The sequence below is a fragment of the Aotus nancymaae genome, unplaced genomic scaffold, assembly GCF_030222135.1.
Source record: "Aotus nancymaae isolate 86718 unplaced genomic scaffold, 86718_ANA_hifiasm-v0.15.2.pri h1tg000028l, whole genome shotgun sequence".
Taxonomy (NCBI): Eukaryota; Metazoa; Chordata; class Mammalia; order Primates; family Aotidae; genus Aotus; species Aotus nancymaae.
The window spans coordinates 2,622,145-2,637,636 of NW_026988441.1; the positions used below are offsets into that span (position 1 = coordinate 2,622,145).

Genomic DNA, 15,492 nt, shown 5'->3' on the forward strand with positions numbered 1-15,492 from the left:
GCTAAAGACTCCTTTCCCAGAGGCTCTCCTGCCTGCTCATGCCTGCCTATCTGCCTGCCCTAATCTTTTCCTCCTCAAGAGATGGAGACCCTGAAAAGCTTTGGGTGTAAGGACGTCGTGGGTCTTCCGTAACTACTTCCTGCTGACATGGGGCGAAGAAGTCGCCAGGGTCTCCCTCTCTTCCTCAAAGAAACTCCCCGTAGTTTCCCGGAATCTTTGCCCACTGGCATCCAAGGGGGAGATGTAGGTTCTGGGGCTTCTAAGGACTATTAGCTGATGTCTTTCCTTTTTGGGGGATTTCACGTAAAATTGCTTTATCCTAGAAGAGACAAACTGAATCAGTAAATTAAAGAAACAAGGGCCAGAGCGGAAGTGGAAGAAAGTTCTAGTGGCTTGAGATTAAGGCTGATCAAGATGACAACCTCCCAAAAGCACCGAGACTTCGTGGCAGAGCCCATGGGGGAAAAGCCAGTGGGGAGCCTGGCCGGGATTGGTGAAGTCCTGGGCAAGAAGCTGGAGGAAAGGGGCTTTGACAAGGCCTATGTTGTCCTTGGCCAGTTTTTGGTGCTAAAGAAAGATGAAGACCTCTTCCGGGAATGGCTGAAGGACACTTGTGGCGCCAACGCCAAGCAGTCCCGGGACTGCTTTGGATGCCTTCGAGAGTGGTGCGACGCCTTCTTGTGATGCTCTCTGGGAAGCTCTCAATCCCCAGCCCTCATCCAGAGTTTGAAGCCGAGCAGGACTCCTCCCCTGTCCGCTACAAAGGAAAAGATTGCTGTTGTCTACCCACCTCCAACGTACTCCAGGGTCTTTGGGAGTTTCTCCCCTAACCATTTCAACTTTTTTGGATTCTCACTCTTGCATGCCTCCCTCTTCCTTTTTCCCTTGCCAGTTCCCTGGTGACAGTTACTGGCTTTCCTGAATGGATTCCTGGCCCTATCCCTCACCCCCACCCTCACTTGTTTGATACCGTTTGGCTCCTTTTTTGGCAGAACAGTCACTGTCGTTGTAAAGTTTTTTAGATCAATAAAGTCAGTGGCTTTCAAAAAAAAAAAAAGAAACAAGGGCCAAAGAGGAGAAGGAAGAGGATAACTAGCTGGTCCCAGTAAAGGGACTAACCATTTCAGGGAGGGGAGAGCAGATTTCACAGCCTTCCAGACGGCCCTTGCTGAAGCACCTCCTTTTCCGAACTCATGGAGCCACGTAGCGTGGTCGTAGATCCTCCTTTTTATATCCTCCTCTATTGCCCCACTGTTATTGCCCCACATAAGTGCAACAGGATTTATTGACCACTGCACAGACTCCACCCTGCTCTGCTAAGAGGTAGTCTAAGGCCAATCTGTTGTCCATGACCACGTTTGCCAGAGAATCTAGAGAGACCTTGAGTTTAGAGATGGCGTCTCCAGTGCTCTTAGCCAGCTTCCCTATTTGTGTGGAGAGATTTCGGAGCGTGATTTCATGATAGGCGAACCCTCCCCATGGGGCGATCATTCCCACGGTCGCTCCTATCCCTGCCAGTATGAGACCCAGGGCTCTTTTCTGTCTGGGTTGGGTGGTGTTATAAATGGTTACCCCTATCCCCCGTGGCCCCAGAAGTCCCACAGCACACTCCCCCACATGCTGGATGTTACCGATGCAAGTAAAGAGGTTTGCCGAAGGGGGCTTTGAATAAGTTCTCTCAGGACTTCCCTCAAAGGGCAGCTTATTTTGTTTCAGTCCACATAAAAATACATAGCCGGGAGGGGTACAGGCCCAGCGGGGGCTCGTGGTGTTGAACCACCTGCGTAAATGCGATTTCCACCCTGTTTGAATTGCTTGATTACATGCAGGGGACAGAGGCCCTCCCTGGAGAGCGGTGCTTTTTGGCCAGATGTGGGCAGCATGTGCCTTGGGAAGCGAATACAGAAGCCTCCATGTTATTAGCTCTTTTCCTTCCCAAGCTCTACACCGATTCTGGAGTGACTTCTCTGGATTATTCACTGGGTGATTGCCGCCTGGGCACCAGTGAGTCAAGTTAGGGTGGCAGCCCGTTGAGGAAAAACTCATGGGCTAGATGGTGGGAGCGGGGAATTCTTCCGCCAAGGTGGCGTTCCGGTCACAGTGTCCTCGAGGGCACGGACAACAGGTTTGGTTTAGAGAAGAGCAGTTGAACAAATACACAGAAGTTTTATAGCTCCGATTGAAAGGTGGAATGAGATCCAGGCAGGGGACTTGGTACGCTGAGTTAGCAAGTGAAACCTGGAGGGGAACAGATTTATGTTGGGCTTCAGGGATTCCTGAACCAAACGTTAGTTTTAAAGAAAAGTTTCTCAACAAAATATATTGGTAAGACGAGGGTCTGGTGATGAAGTCATGACAAATCCAACAGTTGGTTAGATGGTTTCCAGAAGCAATGATTTTGGAGAAATTGACAAGCAAATTTTCACTCCATTGTGCTTGTGAGAGCAGGGGCATGGGGAGGAGGTAGAGATAAAGGAAAAGGTATTTCTCTGTCATAGCGGATTTTCCCTTAAGCTTTATGAAAGCAAAACAAAAGTGGTGAAAATAGGAGAGAAAAATAAATGGTTAGATGTAGTGTTTAGTGATAAAACAGGCTGTTAGCAGCACTTCAGGGGGCATGCAAGTTAGGGTCAAAATGAGGGGAATAACCAATGCCACTGCAACCAAGATTCCCAGTACCCAGGTGACCTTCCTGTTGGGTGAAAGGAGAGAAGGCTTTACTTACCTTTTCACTTGAAGAGGAATCTGAAGCCCTCCAGCGGGTGGCTCCTGAGACTACTCAGATGCTGATTCTGTTGTTGGTTCTTCGGCACCTTCCCACCGTTTTACTCGAGAGCGATGTATCCAACTAGAGATTCCAGAAACTTTAATAACTGTTGGGGTAGAAAGTAATAAAGGGGTCTTTCCATGAGCGACAGACCCAGGCTAGTTGAGACCCATGTGACCCTCGCTCTAGGTTTTGACGAGGACTTGTCCCCCTGGCTAGTATAAGGGTTGATTACTGAAGGGGTCAGGTTCAGGCAGTACATTTTGCCCAAACTCCTGGATGGCTTGTTGAAATTGGGCCAGTGATGTCATATATTTGGTTAATTGGGTAACATCTGGATCTAACATTGGGTCTGTACATAGGAAGGGTCTTTCAAATAAAATTTCTTTCTTTTTCTTTTTTGAGATGGAATCTCGCTCTGTTGTTCAAGCTGGAGTGCAGTGGTGAAATCTCGGCTCACTGCAGCCTCTGCCTCCCAGGTTCAAGCGATTCTTCTGCCTCAGCCTCCTGAGTAGCTGGGACTACAGGCATGCCCCACCATGCCCAGCAAATTTTTTTGTGTTTTTAGTAGAGACAGGGTTTCATCATATGGGCCAGGCTGGTCTCAAACTCCTGACCTCGGGATCAGCTCACTTCAGCCTCCCAAAGTGCTGGGATTACAGGTGGGTGTGAGTCACTGGGCCTGGCCTTTTTTTTTTTTTTTTTTTTTTTTTTTGAGACAGAGTCTTGCTGGAGTGCAATGGCGTCATCTCAGCTCACTGCAACCTCCACCTCCCGGGTTCAAGAGATTCTCCTCCTGCCTCAGCCTCCTGAGTAGCTGGGATTACAGGCACCCACCAGTACACCCAGCTAATTTTTGTATTTTAGTAGAGACAGAGCGTCACCATGTCAGGCTGGTCTGGAATGCCTGACCTCAGGTGATCTGCCCATCTTGGTCTCCCAAAGTGCTGGGATTACAGGCATGAGCCACCGCATGGGCTGTGAGTGAAATTTCAAAAGGACTCATGCATAAGTATGACTTAGGGGCAATTGTAATTCAGAGCAGTGCCATGGGCAGGAGTTTTAGCCATGGGCAGGAGGGTGCCTGGCACACTTTGTTAAGGGTCCTTTCTACTTTCCCAGAGGATTGTGGCCTTCAGAAGGAGTGCTATATTTATTGGGCTTTTGCCACTAATTAAATGGTGTGTGAAATGAAAAATAGGCCATTGTCACTTTGTAAAGACAAACTAAGCCAACATGGAGGGTTTTTTTTTTTTTGAGACGTACCTTGGCTACTTCCTCGGCCTTTCCTGTTTTTGTAGGAAAGCCTTTAACCCACCCAGTAAATGTACCCCAAAGACCAGATACAGGCTGGAAACAGTGAAATACATCTGTCAGTCTTTCCCTGGGTACATTACCCGATGCTGAACTGGCTGAATTAAGCAGGGCAGCAAAGGGCCCTGAGGGCTATTACTGGCACAGGATGGACGGGTGTCAAAGACCGACAGTCTCGTAGAGCCGTTGTCCAGAGAAAAGGTGTTTGTACACGTGCTGGAGGTGATGTCTCCCGAAGTGACGTGAATCATGGCGTGCTCTTACGAGTGTTTACTGCAGGGCCTAAAGTGGAGAATCCTCCCACTGTACACCCCCCTCAGGTTCTCAGGTAGATCCATATTTCATAGCCCATTTCTTTTCCTCATGTGTGTATTGTGGGTGGGTAAGGTGTTGGGTAAAGTTGGCATAAGGGCCGTGAGGAGTTCCCCAGAGAGGACACTGGTCCCGTCTGCTTGATCTGCCCTCCTGTTTGGCCGGGCAGTTTGACCCTCGTCCTTTCTGTGTCCCTGGCCATGGTCTACAGCAGCCCTCTGTGATAGGTGTACAGCTCAGAGAGGAAGATCTTGGTACTTTAAAAACCATCTGCCAGTCAGCCAATGTGAGCACAGAGTTTCGCTCTTGTTCCCCAGGCTGGAGTGCAATGGCGCAATCTCGGCTCAATGTGAGCCTTTTAGTTTGAGCACAGCAGCTGTCTGATGTGAGGTGAAGACCTCAGTGATTATCCCACTTGATTTTGGAAGCCCCTTCTACTAAGAGAGCGGTGGCAGCTAATTGCCTTAAGGCAGTTAGGTCATCTTTGGGTCCCTGAATCATGCCTTTGAGAGAGGTCATCCACCTGGAGCCTCGTGTGACCAGATTTTGCGTTAAAACTGCCATTGTTAGTCCTCATTTTTGTGGTATGTAAGGTTGGAAGGGTCTGTCTGCTTGGTGCAGCCAACGGGCCAGGGCTCACGGTAGGCTAGCCTGAAGTTGGTTATACGCCTGATCTTGTGAGGGTCCTCATGGTGAGTTCTTCATCATTCCCTCCATTGAGAGACTCCTAAAGGGAGCTTAATAATTTTTCCGTATCCCAAAATCCAAGTGTACCATCTTTTGTTGGGCCTAGGAAAGTTCTAAGTTGCATTTGGGAGCCAGGGGGATGTATTTGTTGAATGGCTTATATTCTCTCAGGCGAGAGCCTGGGCTCCTCTGGAGTAAGAATAAGATCTAAATAGGAAGCCTGTTGGCTTATTTGGGCCTTCTTTCTGGAAGCTCTGTATCCTTTTTCAGCTGAGAAGTTGAAAGTCCATACTGCATGTTGTTGTGCCAGTTCTTTAGAGAGGAAGCAGATGAGTAGATCATCCACATATTGTAAGACTGGGCCCTTCTCAAGAGAGAACTCAGTTAAGTCTTTAGCTAGAGCTCGTTCAAATAAATGTAGACTGTCTCTGAAACCCAGAGGTGGCAGTTAGTTAGCTGGCAGTTTAATTCTTTGTCATCTGTCCATTCAAAGGCAAATACAAATGGAGACTTCGGGTCCAGAGGTATGCAGAAAAAAACATCTTTGCGATCTAGTACTGTGAACTGTGTGTGTGTGGAGTGATTTCCCCAGAACTGCACGGGGGTTTGGGACCACTGGATGAATATGACAGCTTTGTTCATGATTCTTAAGTCTTGGAAAAGCCTGTGCTCCCGATTGGCCTTTTGGACAGCCAGGATAGGTGCATTGCAGGGAGGGTTACAGAACATTAACAAGCCATGCCTAAGGAATCGGTTAATGATGGGCTGAAGTCCTTCCCTAGCCTGTGGCCGTAGTGAGTATTGTTTCTTAGGAAACAAGTGGAAGGATTTCTTAGCTGGATTTTGACTGAGACTGCAGTTGCTGTGCTTCCTAGCATATCAGAGGCCCTTATCTCAGGGTTATTTGTGGTTTCAGATCAAGATAATTCACCCATGGCATGGGTGTTTCTTCAAAAAAAAAAAAAAAAAAGGCGTTTAAGGGAAGTTCAGGTCAAGGGAAGCATGCCCCTAGTTTGGAGAGTATACCCCTGCTCTAAAGAGGTATGGGACATTCAGACATTACCAGGAACTCATGGGAAAAGATTGATTGGTCTTTTGACAATAAAGAAGGTGTAAATCTTGCGAAGAGGAGGTGCTGTTTACCCTGATTACTTGATAGAGGAAAGTTGCCCAGAGAACGGGGGTCAGCCTGAGCAGGCGGCTCCCGAATCAAATAGAAAATGTATTGTCCTACCTGCTACGTCCAGTGTTGTCCTTGGCTCCATCTCTTTGATGATGACATCACATCTGGGAGCCAGCCACAGCAGAGGGTGCCCTCGGCACAAAGCCGTCATTGGATTGGAGTCAGGCTTGTGGCCGTTTTGGCTCTCAGGACAGTCCCCTTTTCAGTAGCTAAGCCGACGGCAGAGGGGACGGGCCGTGTAGGGCTTTTCCCCCTTCGGTGCGTAGGGGCAGTTTGCCTTCCAGTGGCCCGGCTTCCCACACTGATGGCACTTCCCTCGAGGGCATTCTTAGGGCAACCTGGAGGGGGCTGGTGGACTTGGAAAGCGGCTTACAATTGAGACTGCGTCTTCTCTTTCTGTTTCTCCTTCTTCCTGGCCCTGTCCCTCTCATCCTGGCCTCGGTTATAAAACACTGAGAACGCTAATTTGAGGACTTCCGACATGGGGGCGCTGGGTCCCAAAGCCAGCCTTCGCAGTTTTCTCCTAATGTCGGGGGCAGCTTGTGTCAGGAAGTGATCCTTGAGGACAAGCTGTCCTTCTGGGGATCCCGGGTCTAGGTTGGTGTGTTTGATAAGAATTTCCTGGAGCCTTTCAAGAAAGGCTGCGGGGTTCTCATCTGGCCCTTGGTCGATGGTTGCTAACTTACTATAATTTACAGGCTTGACTTGACTCCTTTTCATTCCCTCTATTAGGCATAGGAGCATGTGATTTCTGGCGCAGATTCCCACCTGGGTATTGTAGTCCCAGTTGGGGTCCTGCAGGGGAACAGCCGTAGCTCCCATGGGGTAGTGGGCATCTGCCAAGTGTAGCTCATCCCCGCATTGACGTGCTGCCTCCCAAACGGTCTGTCTTTCTTCCAGAGAGAGGGTTTGTCCTAGGAGGACGGTGACATCCTTCCAGGTAGTTCAAAAGTGCGGGTTAATTTACGGAAGCCCTCTATGAATTTTCCCGGGTTCTCTGAGAATTTTCCCAGGCCTTCCTTAACTTGGGTCAAGTTCTTCAAGAGAAAGGGGCCTCGAACCGGGACTGGTCCTGTGGGTCTGCTCACCGTTGGTAGCGGGCAGGTTCCAGAGCAGGGGCCTGAGGGGCCAGCGTAGGTTAGGGCTGACCTGTCAAGGCCAAGAGAGGGACATAAGGAGGGAGGAGCTTTGGTCTCGGGAAGAGGAGGTTGAGGGGAGTTGACCAGGAAATCTTTGAGGCCTCCTGGTTGAGGGTTCTGGAGTGGACGACTGAGGATAGCCAAAAGGGCAGGATCTATCTTGCAGCCTTTACAAAAATCGGGGTTTTCCCTCAAGATCATGAAGGTTTGCACATAAGCGACCTCCGACCATTTGCTCTGGCGTCGGCGGTAGAGGTCCAGCTGGAGTATGGTATTAACATTTAAGCTTCCTCCCTCTGGCCAGGCTTCCTGCCCTTCTAGTTCATATTTTGGCCAAACTTTATTGCAAAGAAAAATCAATCTTTTTCGTTTTAATGCCTGGGGATCAAACTTATCCCAGTTTCTAAGGATGCATCCAAGAGGGGAATCCCGGGCTACGGAGATCTGGTTACCCATCTGAAAGAGAAGACAGGAAAGAACGCAGGGTAGAGAAGGCATCCCTCCACCTATTTGGTGCCTCAGGAAGGTGAGGCGTTCCACACCTTGGCCTAGGTGATGTGTCCATGCGTCTGTCTGCAAGGGTGAATTAGATAGGACGAAGCCCGCTACCTGGGGCTCCAGGTTGAGCTAGCCTTAACATATGCACCGTCCATTATTTCCCTGTATCTGGTTTTGCTTGGAGGGGTTTCCTAGGTTTCCTAGGATTGACGGCCAGCAGGGACGCCTTTCTCAACTCTGTGCTGGGCAAGGAAGGATGTAAGAACGTCTGGCATAGGAGTAGTTCTCTTGTCTCTCATATTCCCAGTAACCTTGGTTCTGCAGGAAGTCCAGTAGTCTTGCCCCTGCTAAGGTCTGCAGAGAAGGGACTCCACGGTAAGGTCCCCTTAGTGCATAATAATATTGGATTAATGCATACAGATGGTTAGACGAATGCAGGTAAACCTGATACCTGCCCCTACTCATAGTAGGTTCCTTGGGGATCATACAGAAGAAGTGCTTAAAAAGGCATGGAAGCCCCCTGGGACTCAAAGTTAGTGGACTGGGCTGTTGATTCCGTTTTTTTACGTCCCTTATGTGGTCACATAAGCAGCAAGGGGAGCGCCGGGGGCATCTTCTATCAGCTTGTTCAACATAACGCAGAAAGCGCCTGACTGCTTCACAGGTCTGCAACAATGGCTTTAGGAGGCGGAGGAAGAACTTCCCAGTGGCCCATAGGAAACCGCGGTTGTAAAGAGAAACGGGGGCCTGGGGCAGAGGGCCATAGATGAACACCCGGAGGAAGCGGACAGCTCGCTTTAGGAGCCACAGAATGAGGCATTCCTGAAGGGAAGTTGGGCGGAAAAGGACCCGGTAATAAACGAGGGATGCCCGTAAGCGGGCGTCCTGCCAGTGCCGGTCCCTGCAGTGAGAAAGGAGGCAAGCGAAAGGACGAAGCTGGGTCTCATTTCTGGGGAAAAAGTAAGTGTGAAGTTCAGCATCGGCCCACAGAGGCATCCGGCGCCTGGCAGTGAAGCAAACACAGCAGGCCCCAGACGAGCAGGACGTACAAGGGGCTTGCACGTGAAGCAGGAATTCAAGGAAGCCCGGTGGCGAGGACAGGGACAGCAAGGAGTAGGCAGAGTGACCTGGGGCATTATTCACTGGTGGTGGCATATTGTGTCCAGGAGAATTGACTGCCATGAATGGAAAGTCTAAGAGCTGACTTAACACGGGATCGCAGTTTTAGTTGAAAGATGTGAATCTCCCAGTCATTGCCCAGCTAGCGAATATTCCCTGTCTTTTACAAGCCTTCTGCAGGGAGGGTCACCGTGTCTCAGATCTTCGCCGTATGGACTTGAAAGTCCTCCCTGCTCTGCCTGACACCCCTCAGGGTGAGCTGAGAAATCAGCCAGAGGGAGCAGAGTCACAGTGACTGAAGGGAAATGGTACTGGACATTTGATAGTAAACACAGCGTGAGAGGAAAACCCCTCCCCTTAAAGCTGGAAGAACTGCATTCAGGCAGGAGGTTCTTCAGTGCAGAAAGCAGCAGAGGTCCTCGACCAGATAATCTGGCACCACGTTTTTAGCACTTACCCAGGAGAACAGTTTCAGGCCAGGTAACCAGCAGAAAACACCAGATGTTACCAGGAGGGGTGTGGAAGTCCTCTGGGTCTCCGTGTTACCAGGAGAGGCGTGGAAGTCCTCTGGTTCTTGGTCTTCTTGAATTCATTCAAGAGACACGCAGAAAGAGTTAAGTGGGTAATTGCCCTTTACCTAAAGACATAGGAGCTCAGAGAGAAGAGACACCCTGAACAGTGGAACAGGGTGGGCTCCTGAAAGAATGAGTCTGTCCCTACTATTGCTGGGCAGAGCCTTTTTATGAGAATCTGACATGATTATTCATGAAAGGACTGTGCAGGGGCATTCCCGGAAGTCCTCTGATCAGAAAGCACTGTGATGGTCCATGCTGGTACACGCGTCACATGTCTCATTAGCATCTCAAATCTCCGCCCAGGGGTGTGTGTTTTAGTATCATGAGCAGGAGACTGCTCTACTGTGGGTTATTAGAGAAGTACACATAGTTGTTAATGGGGAAAATCCCCCATCTCGATTATGTCCAGCTAGCCCCTAATATGTCCCCTTCTGGGCCAGAGGGCATAGCCACAAGGCCAGGTGTTGGCAGTGTAGCCACTGTCCTTTTTTTGCTATCAGTTGGCAGCATCTTGAAGGAGGCTTTCAGTGAGTTGCTTTTTTTTTTTTTTTCTGGTGAGATGGAGTCTTGACCTGTCGTCCAGGCTGGAGTGCGGTGGTGAAATCTTGGCTCACTGCAACCCCCGTCTCCCAGGTGCAAATGATTCTCCTGCCGCAGCCTCCTGAGTAGCTGGGATTACGGGCGCCCGCCACCATGCCCAGCTAATTTTTGTATTTTTAGTAGAGACGAAGTTTCACCATGTTGCCAGGCTAATCTCAAACTCTTGACCTTGTGATTCGCCCACCTCATCCTCCCAAAGTGCTAGGATTACAGGTGTGAGCCACCTCGCCCAGCCTCAATGAGTTGCATTTCTATAGATTCCTTTCCCAAGTGTCAGAGGCTTTTGAATGAGAGCAACTCCGTCTGGAATAGGGGCTGGATAAAATAAGTCTGAGACCTGCTGGGCTACATTCCCAGGAAGTTAAGGCATTCTTACTCTCAGGATGAGATAGGAGCTGCTCCGCCTATGGAGTAGCCCTTCATTATTCCTTTACTTTCTTTTTTTTTTTTTCTTTTTGGAGACGGAGTTTTGCCCTTGTTACCCAAGCTGGATTGTGATGGCGCGATCTCGGCTCACTGCAACCTCCGCCTCCTGGGTTCAGGCAATTCTCCTGCCTCAGCCTCCCGAGTAGCTGGGATTGCAGGCACGTGCCACCATGCCCAGCTAATTTTTTTTGTATTAGTAGAGACGGGGTTTCACCATGTTGACCAGGATGGTCTCGATCTCTTGACCTCGTGATCCACCTGCCTCGGCCTCCCAAAGTGCTGGGATTACAGGCGTGAGCCACCGCACCCGGCCTTCCTTTACTTTCTTAATTGTAAACTTGCTTTCACTTTACTGTATGGATTCACCCTGAATTCTTTCTTGTGTGAGATCTAAGAACCCTCTCTTAGGTTCTGGATCAGGGCCCAAATCCAGGTCCCGGATCAGGTACCACAGGGGCTCCCTTACCTGCTCATGCCTGGCTATGTGCCTACTCCAGTGCTTTCACCTGGTTTGTGGACAGAAAAACTTAAGTTATGCCTCGTTCATCCACATCTCTATATTCCCTCTCTATAACACATCCGAATATAAATTCACCTTAAGCTTTTTCTCCCAGGTCACAGAAAATAGAATTTTCACCTCGAGTTTATTCTCATCAACTTATTTCTCTGATAGAAAACTTCTCTTAATCATCTTCATCAGGGCTCCACTGGTATAAAAAGGGATGTCAAGAAAAGTTAGATTAATTTGAGAATGTGACATGGATCTGACATGTAAGTTAGTACTTGCATTTTCTTTCTTTCTTTTTTTTTTTGGAGACGGAGTTTCACTCTTGCTGCCCAGGCTTGAGTGCAGCGGTGCCATCTGGGCTCACTGAAACCTCCGCCGCCCAGGTTCAATCAATTCTCCTGCCTCAGCCTGGCGAGTAGCTGGGATTACAGGCGCACACCACCACATCTGGCTAAGTTTTGTATTCTTAGTAGAGACGGGGTTTCACTTTGTTGGCCAGGCTGGTCTTGAACTCCTGACTTTGTGATCCACCTGCCTTGGCCTCCCAAGGTGCTGAGATTACGGACGTGAGCCACCGCACACAGCCTAGTGCTTGTGTTTTCTAATTGTGACCGAAGAATTTATAAAACTGTGACACTATGTTTTTCCATGGCCAGCAGAAAAATGGGAAAGGAAACACTAATTTTCTTAATATATCTCTAGGCTTGTATTTAATTTAACAGCTACACAGCCCCCTGAAGTTGCAGATTTAGAGCCATGCCTTCCAATAATTACTGATGTCTCTTGTATGTGACAGGAATGAATATCACACAGCCATAATGAGAACTCAAGGCCCTTTAGTTTCATTCAAAAACTGAGGTATGGGACAATTTCACTAGTGTTCCTATTATTTTCAGTTCTGTTTTTCAAATAGTACATATGCGTTTATTATTTTTTAAATTTTGTTTGATGTTACATGTGGTGACAGTGTTGAACTTTACTTCAACCCCATAAACATAGTAAAGAGTTGAAGAAATAGCAAAGATTGAAGAACCCACCAGAGGGGCACGTGTTCTTTAGGCCTCTTGAGACTGTTCTTAGAGCAAAAGCAAAAAAAGAAACAAAACCCACCAGAGAAACCACTCTCTTGCCCAACCTTTTGTTTTTGTTTTCCCTAGAAACACCTTACTTCAAAGCTTACCCTCTTTGTTTACATTAAGAAAAAGCTCCAAATTCCCACAGTTTGTCTCATCAGGGATTTCTCAATCGTTTCTCATCACTGATCATGGGAACGATGCTTGTTGACTTACTCAAAGCTTAGGCTACCCTCTTTCTCCAAGCCACTGACTGTTGGACCACTCTTGGGCATTGAAATTCAGAACAATGTCTATTTCTTTCTTTCTTTTTTTCCCTTGAGATGTAGTTTTGCTGTTGTTGCCCAGGCTGGAGTGCAATGGCGTGATCTCACCACAACCTCTGCCTTTTGGGTTCAAATGATTCTCCTGCTTCAGGCTCCTGAGTAGCTGGGACTACTGGCGCACACCACCACGCCCCACTAATTTTTGTATTTTAGTAGAGATGGGGTTTCACCATGTTGGCCAGGATGGTGTCGATCTCTTGACCTCATGATCTGCCCATCTTGGCCTCCCAAAGTGCTGGGATTACAAGTGTGAGCCCAGCCAAGTTGTCCTTTCTTGAGAGTTCATATGAAAGAAAATAACCTGCCTGCCATTTATTCTTAGAAATATTGCAAAATTAATTTTTCTCTAAGGGAAAATAAATCCAAATCACTTCTGAAGAGTATTTTATTGGCTCTGTTATCCACACACGACAGAACATTGAGTAACAGAAAACAAAGAAAATATCTAAAATATGTTACAATTTTAAAATGAAACGTTAATTGTCTTATTTCAGAATGTACATAGTGAATTTGAAATTACAGTATATTTAGAAATTAATGACAGGGTGATGTTAGTGTTGATGAAAAGAGTCAAACTCTGTAAAATATTTGAAGAAATTTACTCTGAGCCAAATAAATATGAGTGACCATGGCCCGTGACAGAGTCCACAAGAGGTCCTGAGAACATGTGCCCAAAGTAGTTGGGCACAGCTTGGTTTTCTACATTTTAGAGAGACATGAGACATCAATCAGATACATTGAAGAAATACACTGGTTTGGTTCAGAAAGGTGGGACAACTCAAAGGGGCGGTGCTGGAGGTTTCAGGTTATAGGTGAATTGAAACATTTTCTTGTTAACAATCAGTTGCGTGTCCAGGTATGGTAGCTCACGCCTGTAATCCTACCACTTTGGGAGGCTGAGGCGGGTGGATCACAAGGTCAAGAGTTCGACACCATCCTGGCCAATATGGTGAAACCCTGTCTCTACTAAAAAAACAATACAAAAATTAGTTCAGCATGGTGGCATGTGCCTGTAATCCCAGCTACTTGGGAGGCTGAGGGAGGAGTCTTTAGACAAACTCGACCAATTGTTTTTGTTGTTGTTTTGTTTTGTTTTTTTAAGTTGAAGTCTTGATCTGTCACCTAGGCTGGAGTGCAGTGGTGCAGTCTTGGCTCACTGCAACCTCTGCCTCCCAAGTAGCTGGGATTACAGGCGCCCTCCACTGCACCTGGCTAATTTTTGTATTTTTAGTAGAGACAGAGTTTCACCATGTTGGCCAGGCTGGTCTCGAACTCCTGACCTCAAGTGATCCACCTGCCTCAGCCTCCCAAAATGTTGGGATTACAGGCATCAACCACCACGCCTAGCCCAAAATTATTTTGAAGTATTATAGTGGCTGCCCTTTGAGATAATATATGACAATTATTTTCTATTCAGATCCTAGTTAATCTCTTTAGGATTGGGAGAATCTGGAAGAAAAAGATCTAGCTATGTTAATAGAGATTGTTTACAGATGCGGATTTCCCCCACAAAAATACAGCTTTTCAGGGCATTTCAAAATATGGCAAAGAAACATGTTTTGGGTAAACTATTTTGATTTTCTTCTTTGTCTCTTAATGTTACACCCAGGTCAGGTTGGAAAGTAAGTCACAATATATAGAGTTAAATAAAACCCATCTGATGAGAATTTATGATTTGTAGGGCATGACTCCCTAGGTCCCTTAGATAGGAATTTGGGCAAGATAAAACAAATCAGAGTTTAGTCCTTATTAGGATGTCAGCAAAGTTGATCTCAGAAATATTTGCGATTAACTCATCTTGCATAGAAAAAAAAATAACAAATGTAGTCAGGCACGGTGGCTCTGGTCTGCAATCCCAGCACTTTGGGAGGTTGAAGCGAGAGGATTGTTTGAGGCCAAGAGTTTGATACCAGCCTGCCAATATACAGAGACTCCATCTCTACTTAAGGAAAAAAAAAATAGGCCGGGCGCGGTGGCTCACGCCTATAATCCCAGCACTTTGGGAGGCTGAGACGGGTGGATCACGAGGTCAAGAGATTGAGACCATCCTGGTCAACAAGGTGAAACCCCGTCTCTACTAAAAATACAAAAATTAGCTGGGCATGGTGGCGCACGCCTGTAGTCCCAGCTACTCGGGAGGCTGAGGCAGGAGAATTGCTTGAACCCAGGAGGTGGAGGTTGTGGTGAGCCGAGATCGCGCCATTGCACTCCAGCCTGGGTAATAAGAGCTAAAACTCCGTCTCAAAAAAAAAAAGAAAAAAGAAAAAAAAAAATAGCAGGGTGTGATTTCTCATGCCTGTAGTCCCAGATACTCAGGAGGCTGAGGTGGGAGGATTGCTTGAGCCTGTAAGTTCCAGCCTGCAGCGAGTGGTAATCATACCACTGTACTCCAGCCTGGAGGACAGAAGACCCTGTTTCAAATAAATAAATAAATATGAATAACAATAGCAAAGAAAAACTATGTAATTAATATCTACTTTTAAAAATAAACTGCTTCTTATTTAAAGCATAAATTGGTGTTCTAACATCACTGAACCTGAAACCGCCTTTGCAAAAAATATGATAGTGAAAGAAATAAAACTTAATTGTCAGTTATTACCACAGAAGCTGTGTTTGCTCATTCTTGGGCATTGGTTCAGCTAACTATGAGAGGATTTCAGTTTATAGTTATCACTTTGAAGCAAGGACAATAGTAGTGATCCTCTCAGGTGATCTATACCACCTTTGTAAGATTGATGAAAGGCCACAAAGTTAGGATTATGGTCTTTGAGGTGTTTTTCAGACTTCCAATTGGGCAGACCAGCTCAGGCCACCTGGACCTCTTTTTAAAATTTTTTTTTTTTAACCTCCGGTATTCAACCACCTGGACCTCCTCACTGGTAGCAGAGAACTGGCACCACCCGGTCCTGTGACCCCCTCACCCAAAAACTTAGCTCCAGGAGGCTGTTTTGGACCGTCCTATGAT

General features: G+C 47.3%; 1 protein-coding gene across 1 annotated transcript; it reads left to right on the forward strand.

Annotated features, from left to right (window-relative positions):
• The first annotated feature begins 371 nt into the window (after positions 1-371).
• On the forward strand, positions 372-875 carry LOC135276646 (barrier-to-autointegration factor). Its single transcript, XM_064380667.1, has one exon. The coding sequence runs from the start codon at positions 415-417 to the stop codon at positions 682-684; it is 270 nt and encodes an 89-aa protein (XP_064236737.1). The 5' UTR covers positions 372-414; the 3' UTR covers positions 685-875.
• Positions 876-15,492: the final 14,617 nt, after the last annotated feature.

Excerpts from the sequence above, each read along its gene's own strand:
- LOC135276646 (XM_064380667.1), top strand. The coding sequence starts at position 415 with ATGACAACCTCCCAAAAGCACCGAGACTTCGTGGCAGAGCCCATGGGG.